The sequence below is a fragment of the Cnephaeus nilssonii genome (genome assembly GCF_951640355.1).
Source record: "Cnephaeus nilssonii genome assembly, chromosome: 5".
Classification (NCBI taxonomy): domain Eukaryota; kingdom Metazoa; phylum Chordata; class Mammalia; order Chiroptera; family Vespertilionidae; genus Cnephaeus; species Cnephaeus nilssonii.
This window is the reverse complement of record NC_137076.1, coordinates 17,794,342-17,809,773: the sequence shown is the minus strand read 5'-3', so window position 1 is coordinate 17,809,773 and position 15,432 is coordinate 17,794,342. Positions and strand designations below refer to the sequence as shown.

At 56.2% G+C, this 15,432-nt stretch overlaps 1 protein-coding gene across 2 annotated transcripts; it reads right to left on the bottom strand.

Moving 5' to 3' along the window:
• Positions 1-30: 30 nt before the first annotated feature.
• Positions 31-8,300, bottom strand: HOMER3 (homer scaffold protein 3). 2 transcript variants are annotated; one of them, XM_079770210.1, is made up of 10 exons: positions 8,166-8,300; positions 6,413-6,494; positions 6,175-6,331; positions 5,814-5,945; positions 3,746-3,853; positions 2,891-3,015; positions 2,103-2,259; positions 1,679-1,804; positions 1,502-1,588; positions 31-792 (listed from the first exon to the last, which is right to left on the bottom strand). In XM_079770210.1, exons 2-10 carry the CDS (start codon positions 6,424-6,426, stop codon positions 601-603), a joined length of 1,098 nt encoding a protein of 365 aa, XP_079626336.1. In that variant the 5' UTR covers positions 6,427-6,494; positions 8,166-8,300; the 3' UTR covers positions 31-600. The 2 variants fall into 2 exon arrangements, with proteins under 2 accessions (XP_079626336.1, XP_079626337.1); XM_079770211.1 differs by having other exon boundaries at positions 1,694-1,804.
• Positions 8,301-15,432: the final 7,132 nt, after the last annotated feature.

Here is a 15,432-nt window from a genome sequence, read left to right as displayed (position 1 = left end):
TTGAAAATGGACATAGCAACTGCACCTCTTCTCGAGAACATGGCTGTGGTCTAGGAGCTTTAGTGCCTGCCCACCTCATTGAATCTAGGTTTGCAGCCAGAGTGAAGGGAGGCTTAACCAGGGCCACCTAAGTCCAAACTGGTCTGAACAACATGAGCTGAGCCCCAGGGGATGGGGGCAGCAGGACCAGGCAGCTGTGTGGCCTAGGCACCGCCCCCTGTTGGGCTCTGAGCCTCATCCTGCTCACAAGTGGCTTTCCAGCCCTATGTGAACAGAGGACAGCTAAGATGTATTGGAGAGGAGACAGGAGAAGGTCCAATGACGGCATTTAGTGTCCACACACCACACACACACAGTCATGCTTAGAAATGTAATCGGCACCAGCATGTGCCCTGGTGGAGAGTCTAGAAATCTTATACAATGAACAGCCCCTAAGCTGTAAGCAGCCAGGCCCTCCGTTGGCTGTCAGCCCTGGTCCCTGCCAGGGCAAGTGGCCTGCTGGGCCGCCTGCGGCCAGCCCGTGCCCCAAATGGGAAGCATTTGTGTAGAACCTGCTCCCATCGGCTCCAGCTCCTACAAGGACTGGTGGCCAGGCCAGGCTCAGGGAGCACCCTCGGCTAAGCGGGCCAGGCCCTCCCGCAGCTCGCTCAGCTCGAACAGCCTGACGTCCAGCAGCTGTGCAGCCCGGCCCACCTCAGCCCTTGCCCGTTCCCGCTCAGCCCGAGCCTCCTCCAGGCTGCGCTCTGTCACCCGCAGCTGGTGCTCCAACTCCACGTTGCGGGTTTCCAGGTCCTGCAGGGAGAGGGTGGGCAGGGTTACCGGCCCTGACTGGGGCATCCGTTTCTGAGCGCCATCTCCACAGTTCCCACTGTGGGCCCAGTCCCCCTCCGTCTCTTGATCTCCTCCCTGCCACCTAACCCTAACCCATGGCTGAAGACACTCCCTGATCCCCCAGCCAATGTGAACACCACAGAACTGATCACGGCCCTCTTCCGAAAGCCCTCCTGTGACCTATCAGGCTGGGGATGAAATCTACATCCCCTTCCTCCTTCCTCTTCCCAGCTCAGCCTCACCGGCTTTGTGGTTCCTTAGACACTGATACCCTCCCCATCTCAGGGCCTTTGAGGACATGCCCACGAATGTTTCTTGGATAAAGTTTTTAACAACAGCCAGGCCAGCCAGACCTGTGTTCAAATGCAGGCTGGGGAGGTGTGAGGACTTGATGGGGTCAAGAAAGCTCAGCAGGGATTCGAAAATTGCTTGTTGAGTAAATGGATCTAAAAGGTTGTACCAATAACAACCGTTTACAAACCACCTCAGACCTTCCATGCATCTGCTCTTCTCAATCCTTCACCTTAGGGTAGATGTCTTCCTGACCCCGTTTACAGATGGAAAAACAGGCTAAAAGGGACCAGCCAGGAAGGGAGGATACCAAATCTGTCTCACACCAGAAGCTGGCTGCCCAAGTGCAGTCACCCCATCTCCTGGCAGCCACACACACCTGCACCTTCTGTTGCGTCTCCTCCCGATCCACTGCATCAGGGGCCTCACGGGGCCCACCAGCCTGGCTCTTGAGCGTCTGGATCTCCTAGTGGAGAAGAGTTCCCAGGGTGTTCTGGGGTCCTGGCTCTCCCATGGGAGGTCAGGGAAGGTGAGGCCTGGGGACACACATACTCACATGCTCAGTGCTCACCTGGTCCTTGGTTTGCACTAAGGACTCCAGCTGCTCCAGCGCCTGGCCTGGCCCCTCTTTCTCACTGACTGGGGTCGGCTCTGTGGCTGCCTGGGCCTCCAGTTCAGCCACCTGGGTAGACAGAATGGTCAGCAACTCTCTGGGGAATCTGCCTTCTGCTCAGTCCCGCACCCTCTGCTTGGGGTTACCATCCCACCCCTGGCAGGGAAGACTTTAAGATCTGACACCCCTTTGAGGTGGGCTCTAAATCAGACCCATTTTACAGAGCATGAAACTAAGGCTCAGGAAAGTAACCTATAGAGATCACACGGCCAGTTGGTGAACCCAGGACAGACAGGACATGTTCAGGCAGGGGCTCCACAGTTGCCCGAGGCCCAGGGTCTCTGAGAGGGAAGAAGGGTCCCCTCACCCGCTGCCGCAGCCGCTCGGCCTCTGCGCGCTGTGCCTCTAGCTGCTGCCTCCACTGGGCGGCGGCCGCGTTGGCCTCTCTCAAGGCGCTCGCCAACTTGTTGTTGCTGTCCTGCAGCGCGAAGAACTCGGCCTCCCATTGTACCTCGCCCACGGAGCTGCGGGGACGCAGGGGTCGGCTTCGGGTCGAGGCAGACACGCCGCGCTAGGCTAGGGGCGGGGCAGCACTCGGCGGGGGCGGAGCTAGGGTGGGCGGGTTAGGAGGCGGGGCCATGCTGGACAGGGCTGGTAATTGGACAATGGGCCGAGGCGGGGCGGGCGTGGAGGCGGAGCCAAGGCGCGAAAGTCCGGGGCAGGCGGGTCCCGCCGGAGGGGTGAATGGGACTGGGCGGTGCGATCCCTGTCGTAGGCGGGGTCAGTGTAGGCGCCGGGTGTTTGTTCAGTGAGACAATGGGAATGCGGCTGAGCCCGGCGTCAGCCCACGCGGACCCAGCCAGACCCGGGTGGGGCTGGGAGGCTGTGCGGGTTAGAACTACCGGGAGGAGGTGTGAGCGGGGCGGGGGCAGGGTCATCCCTCGGAAGGCGTGGCCAAAGCCGGAGCGCGTGCAAGGGCGCGGTCGGCTCCCGAACTCCGGAAGGGGCAGGATTGTTGGGGTTAGCCGCCTCTGGGTCCCCAGGCTTTGGGTCCACAGTCAGATCCGCCGCCCGTCGCGCCTGGGCGGCTTCCGAGAAGCTGCTCGCGCAGCCCTACACCCTGCCGCGACCCTGTACCCCGCCCTACCCCCTCACCCCTCTGACAGCATCTTCTTGAGCCGCTCTCGCTCCGCGGGGCCCGGGGCTTCCGCGCTCTGGCTGCGGAACAGTTTCTCGTCGCTGGGGGGACCATTGGTGCTGATGAGGGGGCTCGGGGGCACCTAAGGGTGTTGACAGAACCGGGGTCACGGGGGGGGGGGGTGTCAGTCAAGGACCAGATCATGGTTAGGGTCAAGACTGATGCTACTGAGGTCATGGCTGAGAGCAGGCATCCTTCCCCTGTCACCCATCCTCCATGGTTCCCCGTGGCCCACCTAGACCAGAGTTCTGGACTCTGGCCCCCAACCTTGCCTGCCTGAGCTCTCACCAATTCCCCAGCAGCAAACCTGATGCAGGTCAGTCTAAACCCAGAGATAATCGAAATGTGCCCTGGCGGGGCATGGGGAGCAATCTGAAACCTTAGGAACAGTACCCCTCTGGGGCCAAATTTCAACATCCATTTCAGGAAGCCCTCTCCACCATGCTGAATTTCTTATGAATTCACCTCAGGAGCCCTGAGGGCAGGGGCCAGCCTGCCTTTTCATCTCTGTAACCCCAGTCCAGCCTTGGGCCTGGCACACAGTAGGTGGTTAATAAATTACACTGAGTAAAGTCTTGGGGGAAACTGCCCGGGAACAGTTCTTTACTCCACCCCCTCGGCCATTTGAGCTGGCTTTCTGGTCTTCCCTGATCCAAAGCTAGGCCACATTCCTCCTGACATGCTCCATGGCACCCACACTCCTCCTCCGTGGTCCCTGCCACAACTTGTGAGCATCTGGTTCTGGGCACCAGCACATCACAACGCAGGAACAGACCCCCCCCTCTCCTCCCCATGGGACAGGGAGTGCTGACCTGGTGAGTGGAGAGCCCCAGGGCTGGACTGGTGAGCTCCCCCCCATCCTGAGATTTCTCCCTCGCCAGCCTCGCTGCTTCCTTCACTTCCTGGAACTTCTCAGCAAACTGAGGAGAGGGGACAGAAACAGTCAACAAACCCCTGGCCCCCTCCCCTGGGCCCCAGCCAGAACCATCCCTGTCACTTACAGAGGGAACTCCGTGCATCCCCTCATCTCATGAACTGGGAAAGGGGAAGAAGGCTTGGAAAATGATGCCCCAGAGGGCAGAGTGAGCTGGAGAGCAGCGGGTGGGATGTTCACGGGGGAGGCTTACATTGAGCCGCCCTGGAAAGGAATCGCCTTTCCCTCTCCATCAAGCTTATTGCAGCAAGGAGAGCCTCAGGTGGGGGCTAACCCGTCTTTAATGTGTGGAACACATGCAAATATCCTGGTATGACAAAGAGAAAGCAGGTCTTGGGGTCTCAGCCCTAGCCAGGGAGGAAGTGACTGTCCTGTTCTCATTTTTGTTATATTAATTTTTGTTTGTTTGTTTTTAAGATATATTTTTATTGATTTCAGAGAGGGAGAGGGAGAGATAGAAACATCAATAATGAGAATTACTGATCGGCTGCCTCCTACTCACCCCCTACTGGGGATCGAGCCTGAACCCTGACAGGAATCAACCCGTGACTTCCTGGTTCATAGATCGATGCTCAACCACTGAGCCACACTGGCCAGGCTGTATTAATGTTTTTACATTTGCTGCCCATATCAGCTTTCCAGTTAGGGTACAATACCCGCCCCCCCTTTTTTTTACTTTAAAATAAATCTCCTTAGCTTGAAAATAACTTTTTTAAAAATATATTTTTATTGATTTCAGAGAGGAAGGGAGAGGAAGAGAGAGATAGAAACATCAATGATGAGAGGGAATTTATTGGCTGCCTCCTGCATGCCCCGCACTGGGGACCGAGCCTGCAACTCAGGCATGTGCCCTTGACCGGAATTGAACCTGGGACCCTTCAGTCCACAGGCCGACGCTCTATCCACTAAGCCAAACCAGCTAGGGCAGTTTGAAAATACTTTTTAAAGGAAATATTTAGCGCTGGCTGGTTTGGCTCAGTGGATAAAGCGTGAGCCTGAGGATTGAAGGGTCCCAGGTTCAATTCTGGTCGGGGACACATGCCCAGGTTGCGGGCTCAATCCCCAGAGTGGGGCATGCAGGAGGCAGCCCATCAACGATTCTCTGTCATCATTGATGTTTCTATCTTTGTCCCCCTCCCTTCCTCTCTGAAATCAATAAAAATATTTTTTTTTAATAAAGGAAATATTTACATATATACAGCCACTTGATTTGTGCAAAGGGGCTGGCGCAATTCACTGGGGGCAAATGGTCTTTTCAAAAATGGTCCAAGATCGCCAGGCCCGTGTGGGTCAGTGGTTGAGTGTCAACCTATGGATTCCAGGTCAGGGCACGTGCATGGGTTGTGGACTCAATCCCCAGTAGGGGGTGTGCAGGAGGCAGCCAATCAAAGATTCTCTCTCATCATTGGTGTTTCTATCTGTTTCTCCCTCTCTCTTCCTCTCTGTAAAAATAAAAAAATATGTATTTTTTTAAATGGCCCAAGATCAACTGGATACTTCTGTGGGAATAAATATTCCTACCATACACTACCCACAGAAGTAAATTCAAGCCCTAAATATGAAAGGAAAACAAAAGCTAATAGAAGAAAATCGTCATGCCCTCAGCAGGACTCAGAGAGCACAAACAAACCATCCAGGGAAACAATGGATAAAACAATACTGACGTCTAAAGACAGCAGAGGGTGGAGGGAAAGGATGATATAGTGCTAGTGTGTATGGGGAAGCACCCAGCCCATTCCTGGAACCCAGAGAGGGGCAAGGCGTGTTGAAATTGGAGGTGTCCTGCAGAGGTGGGATGTGAGTCAGGGAACAGGGAAGGGCTTCTGGCTTGTCCACTTCTGCAGCTGGAAAGGTGGAGGCCCAGCACCTGACCAGGGGCCCCAGTGCAACCAAGACATGACACAGACCCAGCCCTGTCCCTCCCACCATGTACCCCCGAGGCCCACCTGGGTTAGATGCTGTTCAGAAGCAAAGCCAAGGCCGTAGACAGTGTTGGCACGGCTGTCTGCCCATTGTCCAAACTTCTGGGAGGTTTTGGTAAAGGTCATGTTGGGGGTGACAGTACTGTTGATAATGGCCTGAGGAAAGGAGAGGAAAGTTCAAGGTCAATGGAACTGTTAATAATGAATATGAGAGCAACTAGGGTATCACTTTCTATTAGTGCCTCCAAGATCCTTGTCTGAGCCATTTCACGAGGAAGAGACTGAGGCCCAGAAAGGGTCAGGGCTCCTCTGGACCTGCCCCTGGGCACACAGCAAGGCAACAACCAGATCCAGGCCCACCAGCCCAGCCAGGCCCTGCCAGGACCTTGGCACCCCCAATGCTGATGATTCGGTAGACGTTGCGGGTGGCATCGTAGAAGTAGGAGACGGTGAGTGCGTGCTTGCCCGCAGGGATCCAGTTCCGCTTGGTAGCTGGGTCGATCTGGAACACATGTGCCCTTGTGCTGAAGATGGGCTGCTCCCTGCATGGGGAGAGGGTGCTCAGTGGGGACTAGGCACTCCCCCGAGGGCGCAGGGCCAAGCCGGTGGAGGCAGGGGCTCACCTGGCTGTGGACATTGGTCAGGCTGGGCTAGGTGGGCTCCAAGGGGCAGCCAGAGAGGTGGCAGGAGCTGCTGGTTCGGCCTCTGGGGTAGAAAGGACTTGTGAGTGTCCCCCCAGGACAGGCTGAGGGAGGCCAAGCAGGTCCAACCTCAGGACTTACCACCAGGTGCACCATTCTTGGAATTTCAACCACAAAGGTAAGAGAATCAAGTAGATCACTCAGATCAAGGAGACCCTGACTCTCTCCACCTGGAGAAGCTCCTACAACACCCTGGGCAAGAGGTGGCCCCTGACATCTCGGCATAAACCTAGCTTCATCTGGGTTATTAAGTCCTTGGTGAAGCCCCCTCAATCTCAGGGTGGGTTGAAGAGGTCAAAGCCAGCTCCCCTTCAGTACTTTCCCACACATTCACACCTATTGCTCCTCAAGCCAGAGCCTCCAGCAAAAACTGTGGCATCACCAGGTGCCTACTGGGAGACCAATCCCCACTGGCCTCCCAGAGGGACCCCTTCATTTCCACTCTAGGACACAGGCACAGACTTAGTGTCAAAGTCCAATTAGGGAGCCCCCATCCTTGTCAAAAAGACAAGATGCAGCCAAACAGGACCACCCTGGTCCCCACTACCAGATCTCCCATCACCAGTCACTGCCAATACCAAGGGGGCTGAGTGGAGCCAAGGTTGGGATATGGGCTCCCCACACGCCTCTCTCTAGCCACCACCCCACAGAAGCCAGGAATAGCTGCGGGGGACAGGGACATGAGGGGATTTTTTGACCCTCCCCCTGCCCCTCAAACTTGCATCCAGGGTATCTGCAGGGGACTCAGGAGGGACCTGGGGGAGGGGAGGCAAGTTGGGGGAAGGGACACCCGGGCTTAGTGGTCTTCGTGGTCCGAGGGGGACTGCACCCCCACCCAGAGTCCTGGGCAGCTGCTGTCCTGGTCACGGGGTCTGAAATCCGAGCCCCTGGTGGGGGAGGGCCGACAGCTCTGGCCGAGGTTGGGGGCAGTCCTGGGTCAGGCTGGGGCTCCGGGGTCCCAGGAACTCCGGCCCTTCCGGCCGGGGCGCTCCGGCTGTGACTCGCACGTTTGGGAAAAGTTACTCACCAGCTAGTCATGCCCCTCACGCCGCTGGCAGCAAGGCTCCCGGAGGGGGCCCGACCCCGCCCGGTGCCCCGGATCCTTAATCGCTTGTGCGGGCGAAGCCCACCCCATGTGCCCCCGTCAGGGCTGAGTCCCCACACGCGTCAGGAGTGGGGCGCCCAGTGCGTGCCACAACTTCGGGATATGCGGTCCCCAACCTTGGGACTTCCAGATCCTCGTGACGTCCCTGATTCCGGGTCCAGAACTTCGGGACCATATTATCTGCCTTCTCCAACCCCAGGCCCATAACTTCGGGGATCCTCCGCGCCGCCCCGATTCCTGAGCTTTCGGGACCCTCTGCCCCCTTCCACGCCCAGGTCCAGAATTTCGGGGTCCCTTCGCGCCCTCCCCAGGTCTGGAACTTCGGAGACACCTTCGCAGCCTCCGGCGAGGCTGGGCGAGGAACTTTGGGAAGCTCTCACTGTCCCCCCCTTCCTGACTCGAGCTACGGAACTTCGGGCCCCTGAGCGCCCGCAAGACCGGGTGCTTCGGGGCTTCCCGGACCGCCCCCAGCCTCCGTATCCAGAACTTCGGGGTCCCCCGCGCCCTCCCTCGGCCCTGCAACTTCGGGGCCCCCCGCGCCAGCACGCAGTCTCGGTTGGCCAGGCTCACCCTGCCGGCTGGGCTCCCCGTGAGTGTCCCGGCGGAGTCGGGTGCGGCCCGCGGCGCCGACTCCCCGCGCCCTCCGCGCCGCCCGCGCCTTTGTCTGCGCTGCCGCTGCCGCCTGCGCCGCCTCCGGTCCCATTGCAACGGGTCCCGACGCAGCCGCCGCCCCGCCTCCCTGCCTCCCCGCCCCTCCACATCCCCGAGGTCTCCCGCAGCTCCCCCTGCCGGCCCTCCGCAGCGGGGCGGGGGAAGGAGGTGGGGAGAGCCCGGTGCGATGGAGAAAGGGCTGGGAGGGCGGGGAGTAAGGGTGGGTAAGGGGGCTGGGGTGCGGGAGGGACATTGGCCCAGACCCAGAGGCAGAGAGACTGGGGAGAGAGGCAGAGAGACTCAGGAGACGGGCAGACTGAGAACTGTAACAAGACAACTGTGACAATGCCAACGATGGCTGGAGGATGTGTGTTAGGGTCCCAGAATCCAGGATGGAGGGAGTGAATGTCGGTGTCCAGTTCCCTCCAAATGGGCGAGTCACCTGGAGGTCCGCCTGACCGGATTGCTCCTCTGGTCAGAGGCAGTGCACCCCTTCATATCCACGTCAGGAGCAGGGCCTTCTGCCAGGAACAGCTGTGATCGCCTCCCCGCCCCGGCCTGCCCCAGGTCACAGAATGCCATCGGGTCCCTGAAGCGCTGAGCCTCACCACAGTGAAGCTTTCTGACAACTCAGAGGTTTTGCTTTTCGTCTTCTCTGTCACATCTCCCTCTTCTTTTATTTCTGTTTCCCTGACAAGAACCACACATCTGAGCTAGGAGCTTCAAATTACCTTTAGGTGAATTCTGGAGACTTATTCCCAGACCAAGATCTGAGTGTACGCCCTCCAGGACTTTGCCCACGCTGTTCCCTCCACCAGGCATACCCTTCCTTCAGACTCATGTTCTGCCTTGTCCTTCCAGGCTTGGCTCCGTGGTCGCTCTCCTTCTAGAAGCTTGTCAGACCAACCTGGGCTTGGAAAGGATTTCACCCTGTCCTGTCCCATGCCCCCATCCCTTTCTGTGATATCCCTGATGTGTGTTACCTGTTTATTTGTTCACCTGTGGCCAGAGCGGGGCACTCCTGGAGGGCGGGCACACCCTGGACCCCCAGCCTCGCTGGGGAGATGGAAGCACAGACTCAGTTTCTAACTTCACCAGGCATCTGCACCAGCAAAGGATTTGGCTTTGCTCTCAGGCCCGAAGCCACAAAATGCATGAACAAAGAGAATACCGTCTGTTCTGTGCAGAGTGACTTTTCCTTATTACCAAAAATATAATTAAAAAAAAAAAATAGTAACTGGAAAGGTGCCGGCAGGGCCAAGGTTTCTGGAAGCCGTTCAGGGTGTGCTGAATGCCGGGGGGCTACACCTCTGTAGCTAAGGGCCACTTGGCCCCTCGGTGGGGAGGGGTCCGGGCCAAATTCCCTCCTTGTGTGGGCAGAAGGCAACAGCAGGAGAGAAAGTGGGGAGGTGAATCCTCTCCTGGGTCCCCCTCAGGCTCTAGGAGGGGCCGGGGTCGTGCTGGCCTTGAGCAGCCCTAACCTGATATTGTCCTAGTCAAGTCCAAACTGAGGGAGTGGCTTTGTCAGTTCGGACTCCCGTTTTCTCACCTGGAGAATGGGCTGATGCTCCCAGGGCGGAGGTGGGGGAGGAGGCGGGGAGGATCCAGGTGACACCAGTAGCTCCTCACTGTCCCCTGGATATAGACACAGACTCAGGCCTCTTCTCCTTGCAGGGCAGAGTGGCTGACCGGAAGCAACAGCTTTCCCTTCAGGTCGAAGAAGGACGTGAGGGAATGAGCAACTTGTCACAGGAGGGACGAAAAAGGAGCTAAAATGGCTTGTTTGGCTCTAGAGAAGCACTTTGCCGGGTGAACTTAGGGTTAAATCTGACCCAACCTTTGAACTAAGGCTAAATGCTCTCTGCTCCCTGGAGGACTCGTGTCCTATCAGCTCAGGGGAAGCCTGTCATTCTTCCCCAAAGCCACACGCCCAACCACATGCCATGGGTCACCATGGCCACCTAGATCTGTTATGGCACGATTTGGGTACTGTCCACCTCTTCTGCAGCTTTGCTCCAGCACCTAGAGCAAGCCTGACCTGCAGCAGGAACGCTGTAAATGCTTCCGGAAGAAAGGGATCCCTCGGCGCCAGTCTTGGTCCTTGGTTGTCTCCAGAGTCACATGAGCCAGAAAGTGATTCCCAGCCCTGCTGCCTCTTACCAGTGTGGGCCACACGCTGACCTGACAAGCTCAGGGGAGGCCTGCATGCCAGTCTTGCAAACTCAAAGACTTAAAGTAAGTAACCACAAAGGATGCTAAAATTAAACTTTAACTAAAAGCAGTTATGGTGGGTAGTCACCTCCTAGGCCGGTATCTTCACTGACAAGGTCAACCTTTACCTTAACTGAGCCTATCTGTCTTTTTGCATCTATGATAACATACCTTGAAATGTCTGGGTAACTTGTAACTTCCCTTTTTCTGGACCCCTTGGGGCACAACCTAATGTGTCTGGGCGCCAGGACAGATACCACAAATTCCTTCATTGTTATCATGTTAATTGTTCCTGTACCCACCTAAGTATATGTCTATCATATACTTTTTATCCAATCCCAGGGGTTACCCCCCCCCTCCCCGTTTTGCTTTCTCCCGTCTCTCTAGTCTATCACCAATGGGTTTCATGTAACCCACCTTCGTCCCTCCTTTGATTGCAATGTATAAAAATAGAGGAAAACCCACCGTGCTCCGGAGCATTATCTCAATTCGTTGAGGTTCTCCTTCCCAGCAATTGTCGACAGTTTGGCTCAAATAAACTCACAAAAATTCTTTACAGGTTTGAATGTTTTTTTACGTTAACACCAGCAGTGTGACTTTAAAGAAGCCAGTTTCCCTCTCTGTGCCTTAGTTTCTCCATCTATAAAATGTGCATAAGAATGCTGCTTACTTCTGAGGTTTCCAGTAAGAATCCAACGAGTCCTTGAGTGGAAGAGGGCATGGCCCCAGGAGCTTAATAAATGTTCACTGTTATAAACATATTTATTCTTGAGTGTTTGGGCATGTGATTTCAATCCAGAGCAAAGTTCTTAGGATATTCTTTTTTAGGGTTGAAGGGTCCCAACCCGGCGTGAGCTCAGGTCCAACCTGGTGTGATATCCTCCTATGTGCCTCCCCAGTCATCCTCCTCCTTCTCCTCATTCCCCTACAGCCATGCCAGTAGAGCCAGCATCACATCTTAGCCTGGAGACAACTATTCATCCCTCAAAGCCCCATCTTCAATGTTCTCTCTCTGAGAAGCCCTCCCTCCTCTTTCTCTAGACCTCCCCAGCACCCTCCCTCCTTCTGATCCAATTCCGACCCCAAGGGGCTCGGGATATTTGTGTCTAACACTGACTTCCCCAGCCTGCGGGCACCTCAAGGGCTGGATTGAGGCTTCCCTTGGGTTTTGCATCTGCCAGCATTGGGTGGATGTATGGGGACCATGGCAGAGGAGAGTTTGATGACCCAGTCTTGGTGAAAGTGGCCCTACCCGGGGTTGCTCAGTGGTTAGACCGTCTGCCCACACACTGAAGGGCCATGGGTTTGATTTCCAGTCAAGGGCACGTACCTGGGTTGCAGGTTCGATCCCTGGCACTGGTTGGGGCACGTGTGGGAGACAACAAATCGATGTGTCTCTCTCACAAAGATGTTTCACTCTCTCTCCCTCCCTCCCTCCCTCCCTCCCTCCCTCCCTCCCTCCCTCCCTCCCTCCCTCCTTTTCACTCTCTCTAAAAATCAATGGGAAAAATACCCTTGGGTGAGAATTAACAACAACAAAAATGTGTGTGTGTGTGTGTGTGTGTGTGTGTGTGTGTGTGTGTGTGAGAAAGTCACCCTGCCTTAAATTTAGATCCAACTCAATTTCTACCCAAGGCCAAGGTTAATTCACTAAACAAACAGCACCCAGAAAGTAACAGAGCCAGACACCTTTAGGCCCAGGAACAAAGGGGCTTGGGGATGGGGTCATGCGCTGGGTTTTGGGCTCGAGTTCCCAGGACCAGGAGAACCCCCTCCTAACCCCAAACATGGATCTGTGGTCTGGATCCCACAGACCTAATTACCCTCATTGCCTCGTGCACTAATTACCTCCACCGTGCCAGGTGGCTGGGCGGGGCTGCTCCACTTTTGGGAGGTAGGTCGGCCCGATTATTTTTGGCTTTGCCGTCCTTGAAGGCTCCAGCATCTGCCCAAATGAAGGGCAGAAATTGGGGCGGAGAAATTGCAGCAGGAGGGACACAGGGCGATGTGGGGGTTGGGTTGGCCCAGGAGCTCCCAGAGCAGGGACTTTGGACCTGAGGCCTGAGGGTCTTTGGCACATAGCCGGGGTGGCAAGACCTGGAGGGGCTGAGAATCAGCTCTGAGGTGGGCTGTTCGGGAGGTCTAGTTTAAACGTGGCACCATTGGTGGGAGATGGCTGGGGGTGGGGACTGGTCAGAGGGGCCTGGGTGGGAACTGCTGTGTGTGTCTGGGCATATGACCTCCTCTCTTTGCACTTTTCTTGACAGATTAAACAGGGATAACAACTCACAAAAGAGTGCTCTCTCCAGGCGGAGGGCACAGCATGTGCAAAGGCCCTGAGGTAGGGATGGGCTGGGTGCATTGGAGGGAGGCCAGGTGGCCAAAGCAGAGTGAGTGGGAGGAGAGTAGGGGGTTCTGTGGGGTGAGGGGCCAGGTAGGGCCTCATGGGCCATGGTGAGGTGTGGGTTTTGTCCCAGGTACTGGGGAGTCTCGGGAGAGTTTGGAGCCAGAGAGGGAGGGATGTGATCAGATTTATACCTCAGGCTCCAGGCTGAATTTTAGCTCTTAGGAGAGAACCAGGGTGTGTACGTGTACAGACCCTTCTTTTCCGTGAGCCTCAGTTTCCACGTGTTGGACAGAGTTCTGAGGCTCAGACAGCCCCGGCACACACTGGACCTTTAGCCAGGGAAGCTCCCCTCCCCACAAATTCCTGAATTCTGGCTGAGCAGCCTACATGGCCTCTCCTTTGCCTGCCCTCTCCTCCTACTCTCCTTCTGTGGCCTTGAAGGAACAGCTGTGGGAACAGAGAGCAGGAGGCCTCAGGGAAGACAGTGAGGAGGGGCTCTGGGGAGAAGGGGGGCCGTGTTCCTGTTTGGTGGCGGCCCACATGGGGCCGCCCAGTGCCGAATGTTCTTGCAGGAATTGGGTGACTCAGATGTGGCAGCCTCTTCTCTTGATTTGCTAGGGGAGGCCTTTCCCGGTCTCCAGACACAGGTTGGAGTCAGGATTTGCCTCTCTGGGCCATCCCCCAAAACAGCCCTCCCTCTGCCACCCCCAGGACCTCTTTAACTAGCTGCATTGCTCACTTTCCTGCTCTCCTAGAGGCTTCAGAAGGAGAATCCAGCTCCTCATTTCCATTGGCCATGCTGCTGGACCCCACATCTGAGCCTCTGAACTCAGTTCCAACACCTCCTCCTCCAGGAAGCCTTCCCAGACTCCTTCCACTCCCCCAACCCTGACCCCATAGGGGTCCATGTCTGGCTTTGCTTCTACCTCAGATTGGGGCTCCTTGGAGTCCAGGTGTAGGTCAAGACCTCTCAGGGCCCCAATGTCACCCAGGGTGAGAGGGCACAAAGGGGGCTTTGGGGTGGAGGACACCTGCTGTGGCAGCCCCAGGCAGGACCCCGTGGACCTGACCTCTAACATCATTTTGATAAAAGAGAAAACTGAGACTTAGGAGGCTTAGGCTGATCCCCCAAATCAAAAGTTGGACAGGTGGAAAGCTTGGCCCTTTCCCTGCAGCCTTTGGAACCTTGTTCACCCACAGGAGAGGAATTTGGTGCAATCTGGGCTCGGACTCCAAGAGCCCAAGAGCCCATCTCCCTGGATGCACTGGGGGCCTCCCCGGGCCTGTCGCCTCCTCTGTTCGACTGGGGTTCCTCACCTGTTCACTGGTGTTTACTGAGCACTGATCGTGTCTCAGCGCTGTGGGAGGTCCTACCCTGAGGGAGAGCACAACTATCTGGTAGACAAGATGGATGACAAATAAAGGGTCAAGTAGGATGACTTCTGACAGCTTTTTGCAAAGGAGAGAAAACCAGACAAAGCAACCCAACGCCAGGTGGTTGGTGAAGGCTGCTCAGAGGAGGCAGTGATGCAGGGGAACTGCATGTGCAGAGGACCTGAGGTGGGGATGTGCTCAGCCCCTTGGAGCAGCATCCAGGAGGCAGGTGTGGCTGGAACAGGGTGACCTGGGCGGAGAGTGGGGAGCCAATGGGCAGGGACCTCCATAGGCTGGGTCACAGGGAAGAATGTAGACTTCATACTCACAGCCCTGGGGAGCCGTGAAAGGCTTCGAGCAGGAAAGGGACAGGACCTGCTTTTACATGTTTAGATAAAATTCACCAGTACCACATGACAAATGGCCTGAGGAAGGCGATCTAAGGCTTTCATCCTGGGTTATCCCAATGCAGAGGGTACCCTGGTTTGTACTTAATAAACGAATGGCATTGTTATCAGCACTATTATTATATCTTTGGAGTTGGCCACAGGCTCTGTGCTCGAACCCCTCCCGGGACCTCAGGGAGGAAGCCTGTCCAAATAACCTCCTTTCTGCCCTGTCTGGCCTTCCTTCCTCTCTCTCTCTCTCTCTCTTTCTTTTAAGGCCCTCTTATCACTGAAATTCCAGGCCTCCAACTGGACGGAAACATCTGCTTCCTGTAGAGGAATCTGTTGCCCCCCGCCCCCAGGCTGGGGGAGGAGGACCACCGAGGGAGAGAGAAAGGATCACACATTAGGCACCAACTGCATACAAAGGGGAGACACTATGTACAGGCTGCCCACTTCCCAGGCGGGGAACCACGGCAGGGCACAGGATAAGAGCTTGTTGACAGATCCAGCCGGGGCAGCCTGACTGATGTGCAGGATCCAGCGCCAAAGAAAAATTCAGGGGCCCTTTTTTGAAAAAATTATTCAGAACTTTAAGACAGTGACATCAGAGTGTTAAACTCAGAAGCTGGCCCTGGCGTGAGCTGTCACAGCCACCTTCTACAGCTGCGGAAACTGCGTCTGAGAGGGAGGGAGATGTGCCAAGAGCTGAGGGACCCGTGGGGACCCTCCCACCTCCTGAGACAGTGGCAAGAGTGTTGAGTGGCTAGTGGGCTGGTGAGTAGACCTCACAAGCTGGGATGTACCAATCGTTCTTGGTGAGAAGCCAGGAGTTGCTGTGGCCTCAGTGGTATAGGGGTTGGGGGAG